At 40.0% G+C, this 21,678-nt stretch overlaps 1 protein-coding gene across 2 annotated transcripts in view; it reads left to right on the top strand.

Annotated features, from left to right (window-relative positions):
• Positions 1 to 21,678, top strand: part of VWA8 (von Willebrand factor A domain containing 8) — a 407,530-nt gene that overhangs the window by 181,430 nt on the left and 204,422 nt on the right. For both annotated transcript variants that reach the window (XM_008260014.4, XM_051850641.2), the window contains 3 exons: positions 3,243 to 3,349; positions 8,955 to 9,061; positions 14,028 to 14,099. In XM_008260014.4, the coding sequence (XP_008258236.2) occupies positions 3,243 to 3,349; positions 8,955 to 9,061; positions 14,028 to 14,099 (286 nt within the window). The remainder of the gene's footprint in view (positions 1 to 3,242; positions 3,350 to 8,954; positions 9,062 to 14,027; positions 14,100 to 21,678) is intronic.

Here is a 21,678-nt window from a genome sequence, read left to right as displayed (position 1 = left end):
GGCCGGCGCCACAGCTCACTAGGCTAATCCTCCACCTGCAGCGCCGGCACACCAAGTTCTAGTCCTGGTTGGGGCGCCGGATTCTGTCCCAGTTGCCCCTCTTCCAGGCAGCTCTCTGCTGTGGCCCGGGAGTGCAGTGGAGGATGGCCCAAGTGCTTAGGCCCTGCACTCACATGGGAGACCAGGAGAAGCACCTGGCTCCTGGCTTTGGATCAGCGTGGGCGGCTGCCGCATGCCGGCCACAGCGGCCATTGAGGGTGAACCAACGGTAAAGGATCTCTCTGTCTCTCTCTCTCACTATCCACTCTGCCTGTCAAAAAAAAAACAAAAAAAAAAAAACAAAAAAAAAAAAAACAAAAACCAAAACCATTAAGGGATTAATCCACCAGGAAAATATTTCTATAATAAATGTATATACATCCAATTACAGCGTGCCTGGCTACTTTAAAAATGTTAATAGACATAAATGGAGCTATATACTCCAATAAAATAGTAATGGGTGACTTTAATACACCACTTTCAGCAAAGGACAGATCAACCAGACAGAAAATTAGCAAGGAAACAACAGAGTTAAATGACACTGTAGTCCAAATGGACCTAACGGTTATCTACAGAACCTTTTACCCCAAAGTAGCAGAATGCACATTCTTATCAGTGCATGCAACTTTCTCTAGGATAGACCATATGCTAGGCCACAAAGCAAGTCTCAGCAAATTCAAAAAAATCAAAATCATTCCATGTATCTTCTCTGACCACAATGGAATAAAGCTAGAAATCAACAACTCAAGAATCTCCAGAACATATGTAAACACGTGGACGCTGAATAACATGGTCCTGAATGAACAGGTCATAGAAGAAATCAAAATAGAAATCAAAAAATTTCTGGAAATAAGATGACAGTATATCTTATCAAAACCTATGGGATACAGCAAAAGCAATGTTTTGAGGGAAGATTATTAACAGTCAGGGGTATGCTGAACAAGTCACCGTTTCTCATAGTGTCCATTTCACTTCAACAGGTTTCCTTTTTGGTGTTCAGTCAGTTGTCACTGATCAGGGAGAACATATGATATTTGTCCCTTTGGGGCTGGCTTATTTCACTCAGCATGATATGTTCCAGATTCCTCCATTTTGTTGCAAATGACCGGATTTCATTGGTTTTTACTGCACTATAGTATTCTAAAGAGTACATATCCCATAATTTCTTTATCCAGTCTACCGTTGATGGGCATTTAGGTTGGTTCCAGGTCTGGGAGATAAGGTGAGGGCTTGATCTTGAACAAGATGGTGATCTAAAAACTGTGGTGAAAGGTCAGAGATGAGCGACAGGTGAGTCTGACTTGATGCCGAGCTGATGAGCTAGTGGCCTAGAGCTATATAAATCCCCCAAACATAGTCTCGGACCAAAATGAAGTGATAGGTAAGAAGTAACACTAGATATATAGGTTGGAAAATTACAGGTATAGGAAACCTGACGGTTCCTTACTCACTCATCCATTTGCCTTTTTGCTTACATCAACTACTCCTTAAGAGTTTATCCTTAAGCCTGTGGGAACCATCATCAAAGAGAGCTGCATAAAACCTAAACTAGAAATGATATTTGCTTAGTATGTTAATTTGGAACATTACATCACATAGTAGTTAGTTTATAGTAGCAAAGTACCTAAGACCATGGGTTAAAAATAATTTCTGGGGGCCGGCACTGTGGCGTAATAGGCTAAGCCTCTGTCTGCAGCTCCAGCATCCCATATGGGTGCCTGTTCATGTCCTGGCTGCTCCTCTTCTGATCCAGCTCTCTGCTATGGCCTGGGAAAACAGTAGAAGATGGCCCAAGTCCTTGGGCCCCTGCACCCGCTTGTGAGACACAGAAAAAGCTCTTGGCTGCTGGCTTTGGATCAGCCCAGCTCTGGCAGTTGCAGCCATTTGGGGAGTGAACCACCGGATGAAAGATCTTTCTCTCTGTATCTCTCTTTCTCCGTCTGTGACTCTACCTCTCAAATAAATAATTTTTAAAAATTTTTTAAAAATAATTTCTGTGAACGTACTTGGGATCATCAATTATTGTTATTTATTATAGTTATTTATGTTAGAAAGTACAGGAAACCTCATTAATCTACCTTCATAGATTTGAATTTGTGGTTTTCAACTTAGAGTGTTGTTTTTAATCTATCTTATAAAAACTTGACAAGCCAGTTAAGTGGTAAGATTTATGAGGTATACAAATCCACTTAAAGGAAATTATGGGGCCGGTGCCATGGTGCAGTAGGTTAATCCTCCGCCTGCTGCGAGGGCACCTATATGGGATGCTGGTTCTAGTTCCAGCTGCTCTTCTTCCCATCCAGCTCTGTGCTATGACCTGAACAATCAGTAGAAGATGGCCCATATGCTTGGGACCCTGCACCCACGAGGGAGACTGGGAAGAGACTCCTGTCTCCTGGCTTCGGATTGGCGCAATTCTGGCCGTTGCGGCCATTTGGGGAGTGAACCAACAGAAGGAAGACCTTTCTGTCTCTCTCGTCATCTCACAGTCTGTAACTCTACCTCTGAAATAAATAAATAAAATCTTTTAAAAAAAGAAAGTAAATTATTTTGTCTTGTTCTGCATAATATTGTGTGTAAGGGGCTGGCACTGTGGTAAAGCAGGTTAAGGACCTGGCCTGAAGCCCCGGCATCCCATTTGGGTGCCGGTTTGATACCTGGCTGCTCCTCTTCCAATCCAGCTTTCTGCTATGGCCTGGAAAGCACTAGAAGATGGCCCAAGTCTTTGGGCCCCTGCACCCATGTGGGAGACCCAGAAGAAGCTCCTGGCTCCTGGCTTTGGATCACACAGCTCTGGCCATTGCAGCCAATTGAGGAGTGAACCAGTGGATGGAAGAGTTCCCTCTCTCTCTCTCTGCCTCTCTTTCTCTCTCTGTATAACTCTGACTTTCAAATAAATAAATAAATCTTTAAAAAAATATTTTATGTAAGTGGATACTGCTGATTGCAAATGGGCTTTACTTAGTTTATGAAGTGAAATTTTGTAAATATAATTTGTACATACGTTAAGTTTGAATTTATTCTAAAATGTATAATTTGGATTTTACAGATTCATATTAATCTTTCTTAATTAGCTGTAATTAGTAATATTGTGTGTGTGTGTGTGTGTGAGAGAGAGAGAGAGAGAGAGAGAGGAGAAATGATGTTTAAGAATCACAGAATACATTAACTGTATCATTCATTTCCTCTTCCTTCCCCACCAGGTTCTTACCAAACCTTGCTAGATCAGCATTAGAAAAAAATCTGGCAGATGCTTCAATAGAAATAAATGCTGATGATAATCCAGAACCAGAACTAGAGAACTACAAATGTAAGTATTTGTTTTGGTTCTTTGTAAAGTGAAATAATAATTTTCAAATATGTGATACTACTTATTATCTTTTTTTAAACAAAGAATGCTTTCCATCCATTTTGTTTTATGTATTGTGTGAAGAAATGAATATACTTTTATTTTTTAAGTTTGAAAACCATTTAGAAGGTAAATGCTAGAACATTTACTTTCTTTCAGTACATATTACAAACAGTTCCACCCAGCTGGGTCACAGTTGACATTACCAAAGTAAAGGCTCTGAGAATTCCTGTTTAAATCAACGTATTTTTTGACAAATGTATGTTTTCCAAATTTTATTTCATCATATCATCTAGATACTGTTTTCTTTGCAAAATATTTAACCTTGAGGCCCACCAGTGTCTCATCGATATGTTTGGGTAACTTTTCTAGGTTGATGCAGACTACAATAACACTTAGAAAACCATTCCATGCCTTCTTCCTCCCTCTGTTTGTACCTCTGTTTTCTTTTGTGTTCCTTTTCCCCCAGACAGCCAGAAGTATAACTTTGGGTTTGGGGAGATTTTGTTTTCTCTGTGAAAGTTCCCTCTTCTGTACAACAAAAATCTTGTAATTTTTAAATGTTAATTACTTGTTTTATCAAAACATCCAATGTGTTACCAGTCTCTTGTTGTGGCTCTCTTTGTAATAGATATTTTTAATAACTGTAGTTACCCTGAGACAAGAATTTGATATTAAGAGAATAATAGGATTTTTTTTAGTAAAATTGTAAATTCAACATGTTAATTTAGGGCTAAATATAGATGGGCAGAGCCAACTAAACAGAGTGAATAACTCTGATACTTGTAAACTCATGATGTTGCTTGATTGAATCTATTAACAGCCAAAGAAAGATTGTATCACACAGACTGTAGATTGTTTCTTTGGATAATAGACCAGTGTTAGCAGTGCCCATCTAAGCCTCAGGTAGGTTACAAAGAACCTAAGTGAAGAGCTTTCTCAGTCGTCTTGCCCCATTAGTCTTCAAGGCTGTCTGTTTGGCAGAGAATTGTTTTGCTTTACTTTTCTGGTTCAAAGTCTGTGGTCATCAGACAACCCTCTTGTCCCGTCCCGCGGGACAGCAACTGGGGCCGAGCACCTAGAAGGAGAAATGAAAGGGACAGGAGACACAAAGATGGCAGCAAGACAGGTGCCGATCAAGCTGCGACTTTATTTTTCAACCACACACTTATATATCATCGAGGCAGGGTATCGGGCGGGGGAAGGAGGGGGGGCTTATCTTGTAGCTGCAATGCTAGTGCAAGTAGGGGAAAGGTTACAAGGCCTTAAGGCACAAGGTCACACAAGGTTGCGTTATCAGTACTATCAGGTCTGGCTTGTCCAGCCCTGTCTCTCAACTAAGAGGTCACATGCTGCGTGGTCCCCGACACCCTCTGATGAGGATTTGACTGCCATGCAGGTCGCTGCTGATTATTGCAACCAGTGCTGGTTGTAGGAGGATGACAGTTTTTATTGTGATATAATATTTTTTTTTTGACAGGCAGAGTTAGTGAGAGAGTGAGAGAGATAGAAAGAAAGGTCTTCCTTTTTCCGTTGGTTCATCACCTAAGTGGCCGCTACAGCCGGTGCGTTGCAGCCAGCGTGCTGCACCGATCTGAAGCCAGGAGCCAGGTGCTTCTCCTGGTCTCCCATGTGGGTGCAGGGCCCAAGGACTTGGGCCATCCTCCACTGCCTTCCCGGGCCACAGCAGAGAGCTGGACTGGAAGAGGAGCAACCGGGACAGAATCCGGCGCCCCAACCGGGACTAGAACCTGGTATGCCGGCACCACAGCCAGAGGATTAGCCAAGTGAGCTGCAGCACCGGCCATGTGATATAGTATTCTGAAACTCTGGTTTTCTATCAGAATATATACATATATAAAAATATTTTTTTATTCTTTTGAAAATTAAGTTTGCCCTTGGTTGTGATGACAATCTCAAATTTTGAGCCCATTAGACTGAGGACCTTGACAAATGCACCAAAGTATGCTGTCTTATGAGATTTTTTGGCAGAGTCAACTTTCTCCCAGGAAGGTACCAGCATCACCACTCTGTCAGTGTGTTTCCCTTTTTGAACTTAAAATTGTCAGTGTATCTGAGACAGCTCTTCCTTTTTTAGGGTCCTGAACCACCAGTATGACTACACATTTGATTGGACAATGTTAAAAGCAGAAAGCAGCACAACAGGCAGTATCTTCCAGTGGGCAGGTTGAGCAGGCCCAAACCCCCGTGGGCAAGCAAACCAACAGAACCTAGAGTGACATGAAATCCTGGCACAGAAGCAGCAGAGCAGATGATCGGGACAGCATTTGTTTCTCCCCAAATCTAGAAATTTTACTTCATCTGTATACTAGCCAGTGGTTGTGGACGACCATTTACTTGGTGTGAAGAACTTAATTTCATTACAGACTGGCTCTGGGCGGCACTGGTGATGCTGTATCCTGAGTTTTAGCTGCTGTAATTGTGGATATTAACTGAAGTGGTGAAACATGTGTGCAGGTTTCTATTGTATTTTTTCAAGTGGAAAGGTTAACTAAATGGTTGACACATACAAATTGGTGAAGAAATTGTTCATATGGCATTTTTTTTGTTAAGATCCTTTATTTTGAACTATACTGCTTTGAAATCTCATTTCAGAAGAACAGCATGAGCACTTTTCGGCTGCAGTTGTAATGATTGTAAATTCTCACAATTGTGCATTCTTAGGGTTTTTCCACCCCTGGGTTTTACAAGTTGTTCACTCAGGAGGATGGCCCATAAAGTAAAGCAAAACAATTCTCTGCCAAACAGACAGCCTTGAAGATTAAAGGAGCAAGACGACTGAGAAAGCTCTTCACTTGGGTTCTTTGTAACCTACCTGAAGCTTAGATGGGCACTGCTAACACTGGTCTATTATCCAGAGAAACAATCTACAGTCTGTGTGATACAATCTTTCTATTTATATCACAATAAAAACTTGGGCCCCTATAGCCGCATGGGAGACCAGAAAGAAGCACCTGGCTTCTGGCTTCGAATCGGCACAGTGCCGGCCGTGGCGGCCATTTGGGGAGTGAACCAATGGAAGGAAGACCTTTCTCTCTCTCTCTCTCTCTCTCTCTCTCTCACTCACTGTCTATAACTCTACCTGTCAAATAAATAACAAAAACAAACAAGTTGTTCACTTGAAACATTCTTCAAATTGTTAGCTTCTTGTTTGCAAGCAGATTGACAGGGTAGCAACCAAAGATTCTAGTGTTTGAACATATGAATGACTCTGCCTGCATACCTGTGCTAGAAATAACAGCATCTAAAGTGAAGACTTGAGAAAAACTTAATGACTACTAGATAATCCTTGAGCTCTGCGTTAGTTCTATAATGTTCTTGTTATTTAAAAACATATTTGTCACAGAAATTTACTTAACATCATATAGCTGAACATGTATATATGTTGCTTACATAAATGTAATAACATAAACACCTATACTATCTGAAATTATGTTTTCATTTTTAAGTGGGAGCATTTTTGTTTACAAGTTCATTAAAAACTAAAAACTGTTTCTATAAGGAAATGAGATTTTTTTTTAAACAACAGCAAAAATGCCTTACTGACTCACTATGAAATAAAAAATCTCTCCCCCAAAAATTTTGACAGTAAGCTTTGGATGAGTGGATTAAATTGAATCTACTGAATGAATATGCTTAGTAAACTAAACCATAGATGGTATCAGATGCTGCTTGAACCTAAAATCATGTTTGTTATCTCAACATACATGTCTCCGGTGGGTTTACTGCCAGGTTCCTGCTCTTCTCCTTAATGATTTTATGCTGGATCTCTATCAAAGGTGTTATATAAATAAATAGTAAATTCTCAGTGTGAGAGCTCATGGTTTTTCTTCACTTCGGAACTTGTAAATAAAAGGAAATTGCCAAGAATCTATTGAACTATTGAAGGGAGAGGTTCCTGGAAGGTCTGCTATGCTTTGGCGGATGTGCAGCCCTCAGCAGTGATTAAACAAGGTGCCCGTGTAATTACTTCAGCGCCATTTGTTCCTGGTGCTCCACAGAAGCAAATGTTGCTTCCCTCTTGTCTTTCAAAAATGATTTAGCACAAAATTATCATTCTGGAGGGGGAAAAATGCTATAATATTCTTACTTGAAGTAGGGGAAGAAAAGATAAATGAATTGTTTAAGGCATTGGAATTGTATTTCTGCTTGCTAGGGTATTTCCACAGGAAGGAACAGAATTTGGAGTCAAAGAATTGGATATAGTTCACATGGTAGGAAGAATGCCAAGTTAGACTAAGTTCTATTTCAACCTCTATCCGCTAGCCTTGTGATTTTTAAGAGAATTAATTAATTAATTAATTAATTTTAGTTTACTCTTAATTCTTGTGTCATTGTTAAGAGTGACAGGAAATTGTGTAAGGAAAAAACTTACATGCAGCACTTCATTTGAGATGTAGCTTAGACATTTGAGATGTCCTTAGTAAATGATAGCTTTTATTATTGTGAACATGAGTATTACCACACTAATGGTACTACTGATGTTATTCTCCTGGGACATGCCCAACAGTGAGCATGTATCTCTAGTCACTACAGGGAATGCTCATACACATGAGCTATGTTCCCTAACTTTAAGAAATGTATTGTTCATTTCTTGGTTTCAAAGAACTCATAATCTATTCTAGGACAACCACTCTAATGCAAATAACATATACTACAATAATAACTACTACAGAATCATTCATAGCACAGAGATTTCCAGTATAACCGAGTGTCAGAATCACTTGGGTACTTATTTGAGAACACTCACGTAGAGCTCCTGGGCCATCCCTTAAGATAGAAGTTTAAGAAAGCTGGGGTGAGTCAGTTCACTTGCTTTGTTTTTAAGACTATTTATTTATTTGCTTGCTTACTTGAAAGGTAGAGTGACAGACAGGGAGAGAGAGAGACAGATTTAATTTATTGGTTCACTCCCCAAATATCTGCAACAGCCAGGCCAAAACCAGGAGCCAGAAACTCTGTCTTGGTCTCCCACATGCTGATAGGACTGCAAGTACTTGGGCCATCTTCCACAGTCCCCCCAACTGCCATAGTAGGGAGTTGGATCAGAATTAGAACAGCTGAGACTTGAGCTGGGACACCTATTTAGGATGCTTTCATTGCTGGGTGGCAGCCTATTCTACAGTCCCACAACACCAGCTCTTACTGGAGCTCTAGAAGGTTCTCCTGTTCAATGGATGGGTCCTAAAAATTATATTCTGGATACTTTAGAACTCTCAAGTATGTATTTGGTTTATTTGTATGTTATAGTCTCTGGCTGAATAAGCTTATGTAGGTGGCTTGACTGTTTTTTTTTTTTTTTTTTTTGTCTCTCAGTTTTATCTATATTTTTATATATATTGATGTAATAAAATTTCTTACATTCTGAGTTGTATGTAGAGCTATGAGGTTATTATCACCTTCAAGCTTATTTCTTTAGTTGTTGAGTTAAAGTCCCTGAAGAACCCACAGGTATTACAGAGGCTGTATTGCATCCTAAGTTGGATTGACTTAGCTTCTCTGAGGACCTTGCTACAAATAATTCTCTATCCTGGGAAATGTTAAGGTGAAGTGGTGTCTGGATCTCTGAGGATCGGCACTGTGAGCGCACCTGTCTACAATGCCCATGAGAAAATGAAAGTGCCTGATGTTCTCTTCTATGACAATGTTCAGGTAAGGGCATAGGTTTGCATCCTTGCATAAATCACTCCTTATGGGATGATGCTGAGGTATATTTGTCATTTCCTAAATTCAGTTTGAATGATGAAAAATGAAGAGTTGAACATCTTTTATTAAGGTTTTATACATTTAAAATTTTTTCCAAAGATACTTGAAAGTTGAAGGAATTGCTGCTATGATTAGGGGAATAAATTTTATATTCACATACATTTTATGATTCTACTTCACATATATTAATACATTAAGCTTAAAAAAACATAGAAACTTCTCTCTTTTGCTTGCTTGTTATTTACATCATTTTAGTAGTTTAAATAGGGAAATGTCCTGTACATCCTACCCTAGTACGCCTTTTCCTACAAATTCCTAGTATTTTTGTATTCTTTCTTTTTCCTTTTTTTTTCAAGGGAGAAGAGTAGAAGATTTCCCAGCTTTAACCTAACCAGTAATTGTTGGATGTTTCACTTAGACATAGAAATAAGTTTGTATCTAGAAAGCTTTATTATATATGTTCACTTTAATAACAGTTTTTCAGGGAAAAATCAGTCATGACAGTTTTCATTTTCAGGTTTTCTGTCATATGGTTATTTCTTTTATAAAAAAAATAAATTTTTCTATAATAGTCACCATCTGTGTGTAAATAATGTTATATTCATAAATTATATTAGAAAACCTTCTTACTAGTTTCAGTGTAATTGTGAGTGAGTACAATTTATTTTTTAAGTCTGACATTGCCTAATTCTCTGTGTTGTTCAATGAGTATCCTAATTCGTATTGCTAAATTAACAGCATAGGAAATATCCAGGCAAATTCTTCTTTCTCAATAAAAGTCTTGGTTAAACATTCTGAAATCTGTCGAAATTATATTCATCATATATGACACAGCACAACGCATGACACTATTTTTTCAATTCATTCTACCATCAATTAACTAATGAATGCTTTATTTTTCTTCTGGAATATTAATGTTCTTGCACAGTCAATAGGCAAATGAACATGATACAAAGAAGGAAGAAAATCTTGCGTAACAAATAAAGGCAAAAACGTGATTGTAAGGAAATATACTATTGCTGAGCATTGGTGGTATCATCTCTGTCCATGTAGTGGTAAGGAACAAAGAAAAAGAATCAGGAAACTCCTGTGAGTGACAATTTGAAAAACCCCATGGCAGCAAAGGTTGAAAAGACTTCACAGCATACAAGAATGTAGGAAATTCAGTAGAAGGGGAGACCATTGTGCCCTTGAACACGACGTCTGTTGCCATGGTGCCTGTGACACAGACATTGAGGCTGCAGGGCTGCTGTGAACTTTACACAGTGGCACTGAGGGACTTTATGTAGCCTGTCTCCAAGCACACCTTCTCTTCGTAAAGCAGCATGAATTGAATTAGCCACTAATGGAAAATTTTTAGCTGCACCAATTCTGGGGACAGTGGCTTGATTAAATTTGCTTCTGTTGCTGAAATCACTACTTCCTTTTCTGTTCCATTTCATCTCCGTGGCATCAGTGTTCTGTGCCTCTTGCAGACGTAGATGCTCCTGTCCCATCGTGCTCCTCTGTGCCCTGCTGTCTCCTTTCCACATTGTGTGGAAAACATGTTTTAACATGTTGTCTTCTGTATCACTGAGACAAAGCCCTGTGTCTTCTTTATTTTGGATCTCCAGCAGATAACAGTGCCTGGCCTATATAAATACATTTTGAACAGGTGAATGAAAGAATGGACAAGGCATTGAATGCTCATACTACAGAGTATGATGTCATTAAATCTTTGATTAAGAAACATTTGCCACAGAAAAGGGAAGAAATTGAGGAAAGAGATCTTAATAAGCTCAGGAGCTTAAGATCTGAAAAATTTTAAAAATATTTACCATGAGTCAGACCTTGTACTAAGGTATTGGGACACAGAGGTTAAAATACACAGAAGCATTTGTACCTCCCAGAGGAGAAAGAATGTAGTAAGCACTGTGGTAAGCACTGCACAGTGTGTTAGAGGTATGTGCAGTTAGTGTAGCAGCGTGGTCTCAGGTTGGAATGACCCTAGAAAATTGGTTAAGCAGCCAAAGCTGGGAGAGTTTCTCAGGCAGAGAGACAAGCATTTGCAAAGACTTGGTTGTATAAAAAAAGCGGCTCATTGATTAATTGTCATTGGCACAGCACTGAGGTTGCCAGTGGAAAAGTGTGAAGAGATGAGTGTCACGATGATTAGGAAAGAATCCCATCAGTCGGAACTTGCTCAGTAGGGAACTGAGATTGAACTCAGAAGAAATGGGAAAGCCAGTGAAAGATTCTGCTCTTCTGTTAACCTTGGGTGTGCTTTTCAGTGTTGTCAGGGAGTTAGAACCAAACCAAACCAAACCAAAGAGAAATTAGCTCTGTGGTTACTGCAGCAGTCTTAAGTGAGGGTCTTGAAGGCTCTGAACCAAGGCAGTGAGAAGTGACAGTGGGGACAGAGAAGAGAGGGCACATCAAAAGGTTTTTGGAGAAGTGCAATCGATAGCACTTTCTGTTACAGAGAGGCAGAGATTCTCCCTCAGGGAGCACATAGTGTGGTAGAGCTGTAAACAACAGTGAACAGAAAATTATCCTAAATTGTGCCCATGGCTGAAACAAAGTACAGGAGAAGGAGAGCACTATTAGAGAAGGCTGAGATGAGATCGAGCATGTAAAGAAGAGCCTTTGTTCCCAGTGTATTAAGCGTCTTTTAAGATGTTTTAAAGAATGAAGTAGCAAGATTTTGGACAAATGACTGTGTGAGTGTTGTAGAAAACACATTGGCTCAGGGAGAGACTGACTCAGCTGATAAAAATCTAGGCGAGAGGTGATTAAAAACCTGGATCAAAGCTGTGCAGACAGAAATGACAGGGTAGATACATTTGATTTTTTTTTCTTGGTGTCCTAATAGCTAAGACTTGGTATGTAACCAGACCTTAGTAGAAAAGGAGTAAGGTGGGCAGAGTGGTGATGAGGACAGGGGTTCGGTCAGGTGGTACAAATGATGCTCTTAATTGGAAAACAAAGTACAGAGTAAAGAATGACAGTGAAAAGTCATGAGCTGGGTTGAGGAGGAGACTAGTGCATAATCAAGTAGTTCAGCCAGCACTCATAACTATGAGACTGGAGTTGAGGAAGAAAATGTTTCTGTTTGACGATCAGCGTGGGCTGGTGGATGAAGCCACAAGATGGACGAGAAGCTCCAGGGACGTCAGACGTCAGAGTCAGAGGCAGCTCCTGGAGCACAGACATGCAGATACCCAGCTGTGCACACATGTGCTCTCACGTGGGCACCTGTGAATGAGTGGGCACATTTTGCTCTGCCTTGCAGGAATGTGACCTTTCCCTTCCACACTTGTTTATTTAATTTTACATCAACTGTTACCTAGAAAAAAATGAGTAAAAATGTAAGGAGAGAGCACAAATGAAGGAGCCATGGGAAAGTCAGTATTAAAAGATTTGCTACAAGAAGATCCAATTAAGAAAACTAGGGAGATAAATCGTTACGAAGGTACGAGGGAATCAGGAGAGACATTTGAGAAATGGTCTGTGGTGCTGTCAACCAAGAGGTCAAGAGAAAAAAAATGGTGTTGGCAGTGACCTTAGCCTCTGCTGATTTGAATAATCCTGTTAGATGTAATGAGGGCGGAAGGTAGGAGGACAAGAGAAGGGTGAGAAAGTAAGAATATAAATATAGTTTGGATTATTTTTTTCAGTATTACCTGGCTATGCAGGTATTCATTCCAACTTTTATATCTATACATCACATAGCTTAGCCTATTTTTTATGGGAAAAATTTATTTTGTCTGGGAATTGTCACTGACTTTATCTTTGTTAAAAGGAAGAAGTCTTCAGACTATATACTGCTAGCACCCAATTTTAAAAAATAGTATTTCAGGACTCCTTTTTATGGGGTAACCATATATCTTGGTTTGCTTAAGATAGTCTCTGTACATAGTTATTTCTCAGAATAATTATGAATAGTGTCTCCTTTTGTTCTTGAAAGTGTTCCAGAATGAACCATCAGTGGATATGCTCATCTTCAGGCATTATTAAAACTCTAGCTCTATGTTGTATCTAAAAACACTTGTAAAACAATTAAAACTATCAAGATAAACATCAGGGAATATTCATTTGTTCTTGCAGGGAAAAAAACTTTCTCAGTTTTTTTTTTTTCTAAGAAAGAAAATGAGACATTGGTAAATTTGACAAGGAAAATTTCATGGCTTTCCAAAAAAACCAAGTTAAAAGAGGAAAGCAGCTGACACAGTGGAAAAGCGTCTACAGCATGTATTAGATGCTGAAGGTTAATTTACCTTTTGTACAAATAGGGAACTTGATACAGAAAACCAAGAATAAGCGATGAGGATATTACTAAGACGGGGACATAGTTCCCTCCCCAACCCCTGATGAGCCTTTATAGCCTATTTACAGGTGTCCTATTTTTCAGGACACAAAAGAGAATGTAATTTCCTCTGTGGCTTTTGTGAACAACCTTAATCTTGTTCTTTTATTATATTGTGTCATAATTCAAATAAAGAACCGTGGAAGATAAATAATATATTTTTAATTCTAAAGCTACACATAGCTTTGAAGGTAATAGTTAAGAACAAATCAGTGTAAAATATTCCATGGAAATCTCCAATTAGTTTTGGAAGCCTTTATATATTTACACTAGCAAGTGCGAATTTAAATATTATATTAAGTGATAAGCCACCTCTACATAGTTTAATGGATGAAAATATTTGAATTGAATTATAAAACCTCTCTGAAATGTTGGCCAGTGGTTTTTCAGTATCAGTCACCTGGTTGGTTATATAACTTGCTTATAACTAAATTATTAATCAGTTTTTTTAAATCCAATCATTTGAATATACTATCATAATATGTTTTACATTCCACAAAGATATCTTTATAGTTACCTTTCTTATTTATTGTGGGAAACCCATTTATTCTGTTTCTCTTTCTCTAGCACATGGTGGTGATGGAAGACATGCTCAAAGACTTTCTCCTTGGAGAACACTTATTATTGGTTGGTAACCAGGTGAGTTAAGGCTAGCATGCAGGTACTAATGAATAAATGATGATAACAGTATTTAGGAAGCAGTACATTTCTTTTTCCTGTTTAGTTTTTTTAAAATCATTTTTTTTTACCCTAGTTAAATATCTGATTTATTTAAAAGATAAGAGTCTGCTACCTTCTAAATTTTAGAATTGCCTCGAGTCTTAAATCACTCTCATTCAGTCTCAGAACAAGTCCTTTCCATTCTGCCTCCTGAATATCTACTCTTCTTGCCTAACCTGTCCTGCTAGCCCCCACTCACTTCAGTTAGCACCCGGATTACAGCGGTGGCACTCCCACTGTGATCTGCTCTCTGCTTGGCAGCCAGGTGAAGGACTGACTCCCCTGACCCTTAGGTATATAGTCTGTAGCGTGCTATCCAGTCCTCTAGGATCTGGTTAGCTCACCTTTCCAGTCCTAAGCTTTGGCCCCTCTTTTCTTTCTGCATTGGCTTGAGGCACAATGAAATTTCCCTTGATTTCTTATCTTCTTTCTAGTCCTTGTTCCTGCTCCTCCTTCCGCATAGAATATCCTCTGCTTACATGCCCTGTCCCTAACTCTTGGGATGGAGGCCTTCCCTTGTTCCTACTTGAGTTAACTTTCCCCTGCTTCTCCTCACTTCTGTCCCTTTATCATATGAGTCCTGTGGTGCTGTGTTTACATGTGGGATGACTGTCTTTCCAACAGGTCTGGCAGCTCCTCAGGAGCAGGGATCATGTTTCTCCTGTTTACCTCTGTGTCAGTTCCCAGCATGGTGCCTACTGCGTAGCTGATATTCAGTGTATGTTTATGGAGGTAGAAGAGGGAATTTTATACTTACAGGGTCCAATAACTCTCTTCAATTGAATTATTGACACAGAGTGAACACATTTTCACTTTTTAAAATTGTTCTTAACTAAGGGTAATGAGCTTTTTCTTGCACTTATAAACAGTACATATTCTTTGTATATTTAACCCCTCAAGCTTGCAATCTTAAAAGAATTTTTTAATAAAAAGGGACCACCTGATCAATTTACCGATTGAGTGCACAGTCTTAGAAGTGAGCTGACTAGATATCTTCCAATTCTTCCACATATGGCCATCTGACTTGGGTACATTGCTTATCTTACCAAGGCTCAGTTTCCTAATGACTAACCTGGGAATAAAAATAGTATGTCTTCTTTAAGGATGACATGAGATAATGCATGGAAAGTACTTCACACAGTGCTTGGTTCTTCCAGCTAAAAATAAAATCTCTGTATCACTGTATAGTTTAAAAGTACTTCAGGAGTCTCTTGTTCCATTTTTTGTCTAAACAAGAATTAAGAGTAGAACAGTAAATTATTCATGAGTCTTTTTTCTCAGCATTTGAAAGTTCTACCCACTTCACTGAAAAGTCATTTTTCTGAAGAATCTACTTGTACACACCAGAGTGGGATGATAAAGATCAGTATGATCAATATTAATATTGAAATCCAAGAAGTCAGATTCTCATCTCACTTTGAAAAGTGATCACTTGTGGGCTCTTAAGTATTTTTAAGCCCAGAGTGTTTCACAAATTTTTTTTTAAAGATTTATTTGAAAGTCACAGTTACAGAGAGAGGGAGAGTAAGAGAGAGAAAAAGAGAGAGTTATCTTCCAACTGCTAGTTCTCTTCCCAAATGGCTACAATGGCCAAGACTGGGCCAGACCAAAGCCAGTGGCCAAGAGCTTCTTCTGGGTCTCCTATGTGGGTGCCAGGGGCCCAACCAATTGGGCCATCCTCTTTTGATTTCCCAGGCCATTAGCAGGGAGCTGGATTGGAAGTGGAGCACCTGGGTCTCTAACCAGAGCCCTATATGGATGCTAGCATTACAGGCAGCTGCTTTACCCACTAGACCACAATGCAGGCCCCTGACAAACTTTAAAGTTTTTATGTATATATGTAGGTATTTACTTGAAAGGCAGAGAGACAGAGATATCTCTCATCCTCTAGTTCTGATATTGGATGTATACAATAGCCATGTCTTAGATGCAATTCAGGGACACAATCAGGTCAACCATATGGGTGACAGAGACCCAACTACTTGAGCCATCACCTGCTGCCTACCAGGTTGCATATTATCGGGAAGCTGGAATCAGAAGCTGAGCAGGGACTTGAACCCAGGCACTCTGACATGGGATATGGGTGTCCGAGTGGTGTCTTAACCACCAGCTTGCTTTTTTTTTTTTTTTTTAAATAAATGTTTCAGAGATTTTTAGACATTCACTTGGTGCAATGTGTGCATCCTTTGTAGAACTTCTGCCATCACTCAAATGGCCTCAGATTACTGACATCACAGCAGAGCAGATCAACATGGGGAAAAGAACAACCCAGGAAATACAGATCTGAAGCTTGAGAAATAATTTTTTCTGATGAGCAGGCTTTCAAAAGGAAGGCCCTATAGAGGTCAAGGTGGGATGGCCAAGTGGTTTTGAAATATCCTTGTGGTATTGATGTCCTAAGGGTTTGGAGGGTGGGTGCAGGTAGAGTTTTTTCCCCAAGTAGAGCTACAGTTGAGCAGGTAAGAGGGCCATCTAGGATAAAAGGTTGAAGTTAGAGCCTCGTCAGTAAACACAGAGGCAGGGAGTGTGGTCTAACCTCTGGAGGTTGGGGAGAATGTGCTGAGCAAAGGGTGAGGTGGTACAGAGCTCTGCTTCTGCTTTTATGATAAATGGAAAAGATACATGAGAGTGTTTGGGGATGATTCAGGAGTTCTGCACAAATGTTGGTATGAACCAGTAAGCTACCTGTCATCTGTTTCCAGTCCTAAAGAAGGGAACAAGACACCAGAGCAAAGGACCCGGCATTGGTTTGGGTGGAGTGGAGGGAAGAGCAGCTCCAGCTCCATAGGTTGGACCCAGCACCTGGAGAGGATAGGCCGTCCCTCTGATTTAGAAACCAACTGGACAGAGTCAGTAAGCTGAGGCTCCCCAAGAGGCACAAGGCAGGCAACATGGGGTGTCACAGACTTCTCCTTACCAGTCCTATCACGAATTCCATCAATGACCAGCAGGTCACAGTGTCTCACCTTCTTTTACCCCGATTCTGCCATTCTTCATTTTGGAGAAAGAAGAATCAACAAAGGGAGATTGTTTCCAGTATAAATTTGCTATATTTAGCTGACCTTGTTCGCTTCAGAAGGGTTTCTGTTCTTTCATTGTAAACTTCTGAGACTGCCAGTGATATATCACAGGACCAGTGTGGAAGGGATTTTTAGATTTTCTAAGTAAATTCTGCTACTTGTGTCCATTATGTTAACTAATAAAAAAAAGTCTTAGTCTGTCATTTGATGCTCTGTCATTTGATGCCCGCTTTCAACCAAGTGTCTTCCATTCCTCCCCCTCAAACTTTGTCCTCAGGTCAACAGTCTGATTCCCAGACATACCTCATAGCAGTATTGTTCTAGCTTCTGTCGCTCACCATGTGATAGGTCCCATCACAGTGTGATGCTCCCATTTCCCTATCTTTCTTACACAATCCCTTTCAACCTCAGAATGGAAGTGCAGTGTCATAGAAATGAAGTCGCTGGAATCCAAAGACCTACCTTTTCTTGCCCAGATTTTTTAACTCTATGTGATATTAAGTAAATCGTTATTTCTCTTATAAGGATACTTCCCTTTTTCTTTTCTTATCTATAAAATTATAGGATTGGATTGATAATTTTTAAGGCTACTCTGGTTATAATATGTATACTATAGTTCTTTTTTAAAAAAAAAAAGATTTATTTATTTATTTGAAGGGCAGAGTTACAGAGAGAGAGAGTGTTTCCATCTGCTGGTTCACTCCCCAGATGGCCACGGCAGCCAGAGCTGGGCCAGGCCAAAGCCAGAAGCTTCTTCTGGATGTCCCACATGGTTGCAGAGACCCAAGCACTTGAGCCATCTTCCACTGCTTTCTCAGGCACATTAGCAGAGAGCTGGGTCAGAAGTGGAGCAGCTGGGACTTGAACTGGTGCCCATATGGGATGCAGGTGCTACAGGTGGTGACTTTACTCACTATGTCGGCACTGCAAGCATCAACTTTTACCTACTTCTCCAACTGCACTGTCCACATTCTATACTTCTTTAAAGTCTTCTGATCGCTTCAACCTGAAGGTTTGAGTCTATTTAAACTGTTGTAGCCGATCCTTTGTAGATTTCTTTTTCCTTCTGTCAGACTTACACATCTGTCCTAAAAAGAGTGAATTTTCATTATTTTTGCATCCTCTCTTTTGCCTTGTATATAGAAGATATTGAACAAATATTTTCTGAATGGATTATTGGATTTTAGAAGCTACCTAAAATAAATTTATTATAAGTAGACAAAAAGATTTAGAGGTAATATAAAGTTTTTTAATTTTTAATTTTTTTATTTTATTTTATTTAATGAACATAAATTTCCAAAGTACAGCTTATGGATTACAATAGCTCCCCCCACCCCATAACTTGCCTCCCACCCACAACACTCCCCTCTCCCACTCTAGAGGTAATATAAATTTAAAATTTAGCTTTGGGGCCAGCATTAGTATAACAGGTAAAGCTACGACCTCTGAGGCAGGCATCCTATATGTGTGATGGTTCCTGTTCTGGCTGCTCTGTTTCTGATCCAGCTCCCTGTTAATGGCCTGCGAAAAGCAGCAAAAGATGACCCAAGTGCTAGGGCCCCTGCCTTTTATGAGAGAAACCTGGAAGAAGCTCCTGGCTGCTGGCTTTGGTCTGGCCCAGGCCCAGACATTGCAGCCAGCCATTTGAGAAGTAAACCAGTGGATGGAAGGTTCTCTCTCTCCTCCTCCTCCTCCTCCTCCTCCTCCTCCTCCTCCTCCTCCTCCTCCTCTCCCTCTCCCTCTCCCTCTCCCTCTCCCTCTCCCTCTCCCTCTCTGTCTCTGTGTGTGTGTGTGTGTGTGTGTGTGTATGTTTCTCCCTCCCTCTCTGTAACTCTGTCTTTTGAATAGATAAAAATAAATCATTTAAAAAAAATAAAATTTTGCCTCAGTTGGATTATTTTCAGGAAATTCTAGGGCAAATTGACCAAATTTCTTCTTCTGTGAACTTGCAAGTATTGAGTGAAGGCCACAGATAAATTATGTAGAATCTAAGGTATGCCCACTCAAGAGAGTTAACAACTAAGTTGCCCATTCAACTAGATATGGTTTTGTAATGATAGGCTCACAAGCTGGCACCATTATCAAAATGAGAGAAATACCAATTTAATTTTTCTAATAATAATTAAGTGCTGATTAGTGGTTAGCTCATCTTTTTTTTTTTTTTTTATAAAGATTTATTTATTTGTTTGAAAGGCAGAGTTACAGAGAGGCAAAGAGACAGAGATAGAAGGAGAGAACAAGAGGCCTTCCATCCACTGGCTCACTCCCCAAATGGCCACAACGTCTAGAGCTGTGCCCATCCGAAGCCAGGAGCTTCCTCCAGGTCCTCCACAGGGGTGCAGGGGCCCAAGAACTTGAGCCATCTTCTACCGCTTGCCCAGGCCATAGCAGAGAGCTGGATGGGAAGTGGAGCAGCCAGGACTCGAACTGGCACCCATATGGGATACTGGCACTGCAGACAGTGGCTTTACCCGCTATACTGCAGTGCTGGCCCCTCATCTTTATATTTAGCAAATGAGAGAGTGTAAAATTAGCAAGGTGGCTGACTAAACTCTAACTAGAACTTTTTGAATACTTTAGCCAACTTTAGTTTCTTTCAGACTAGCTTTGAGAAGCTATTGCCTGGGACCAGTGTTGTGGTACAACAGGTTAATCCACTGCCTACAATGCTGGCATCCCTTTTGGGTACCCATTCGAGTCCTGGCTGCTCTCACTTCCAATCCAGCTCCCTGTTAATACACCTGGGAAAGCAGCAGAAGATGATCCAAGTGCTTGGGCCCCTGCACCCATGTGGGAGACCCAAAAGAGCCTCCTGGCTCCTGGCTTTGGCCCCCCTGACCATTTTGGCCATTTGGGGAGTAAACCAGTGGATGGAAGTCTGTCTCTTATCTCTCTCTCTCCCTCTCCCTCTCTCTCTCTACCTTTCAAATAAATAAATCTTAAAAAAAAAAAAAAAGAAAAGCTATTGCCTATCTCAAGAATTGAGTGAGATTCTATAGTTAGACTCTTTAAAAATAATAAAAAATAATTATTTATTTAAAAGGCAGAGAGAGGGAGGGGGAGAGAGAGAAATAAAGAAAGATTGATCTTCCATTGACTGGTTCACTCCCCAAATGCCTGCTACAGCCAAGGCTGGGTCAAGCCATAGCCAGCATCCCAGAACTCGATCTGCTCTCCTCTAAGTCCTGATCATCCAGGAGAGTCGTTTCGGAGGGAATGTATATGTTTGTAGTCAGAGTAACCCAGGTCCTTTTAAATGGCTCTGAAAATGGCCTGCTTTGGTGTTTCGTACCTTTCTTAATATTTTGTGTGCTTTCTCACCCTCACCCTTACTTCCACCTTGTGAAACATTACAATGTAAAAGGAAAATGAAAGGTAAGTGAAGGTGCAGGTGGGAGGTTGAAAACTTGATTCTCAGTTCTGGTGGGGTAGTGTGGCAGTGACAGCTGTCTTCAAAAATACCTGCTTTTATCACATGAAACAAAGTGAGCTGTTCATAATAATTGACCAGGATTCCTCCCTTCTCTTTTTCTTTTTTTGAAGATTTATTTATGTGTTTGAAAGGCAGAGTTACAGAGAGGCAGAGGCAGCGACAAAGACAGGTCTTCTATTCGCTGCTTCACTCCCCAGATGGCCACAACAGCTGAAGCTGCGCCGAACCAAAGATAGGAGCCTGGAGATTTTTCCACATCTCCCATGTGGGTGCAGGAGCCCAAGCACTTGGGGCATCTTCCGCTGCTTTCGCAGGCCATTAGCAGAGAGCTGGATCGGAAGTGGAGCAGCCAGGACTCTAACTGGCTCCCATATGGGATGCAGGTGCTGCAGGTGGTGACTTTACTCACTATGTCACAGCGCTGGCCCCTCCCGTCTCTTTTTCTAAAACATTAAGTAATAACTAAAAATGAAGCTTTAGGGACTACTATATGGACAGAGAAACCAGCAACAAGTTAGTGTAATTATACAATAAACTACAATAATTACTCAATACAGACTACTTACAGAAAGATAACAAACTACATAGCCTTTTTTTTTTTTTTTTTTTTTTTTGGCAAACAAGAAACTAAAATCTGTGAAAGACACTTCCAATGGTTGAAATTTTATCTAGAGCTATTTCAGAAGATTGCTGTGTTACTAATGGCAACTTTTGGAATGAGGAAATTAAAAGGAGTAAGTTGATTTTGAGGTGTCTCAAGTTCTTTCACCTTTAGTAAGCCTAATCCCACCTTTTCTTGCAGATTAAATCTTTATAAAAGTCTATGGTATTAGACCACATTCACACTTATTGAAGAAGCTAAAAACTGTCATAATTTTTCATAGCAAAATAAAGTAGCTTGCATCTTACTTTGATAAAATAAAATAGAATTTTTAAATTATTTCTGTTTTCTATGAGGGATTTTTATGACACAACACAGAGTGTTTCCTATAAGCGAGTTGTGCTGCCTTTAAACCAGCTGGAATAGGGTGCCCTGAAATTACAC

Source organism: Oryctolagus cuniculus, chromosome 9 (assembly GCF_964237555.1).
Source record: "Oryctolagus cuniculus chromosome 9, mOryCun1.1, whole genome shotgun sequence".
In the NCBI taxonomy this organism is placed as follows: domain Eukaryota; kingdom Metazoa; phylum Chordata; class Mammalia; order Lagomorpha; family Leporidae; genus Oryctolagus; species Oryctolagus cuniculus.
The sequence above is the reverse complement of the archived record's forward strand: the minus strand, read 5'-3'. Positions and strand labels throughout refer to the sequence as shown.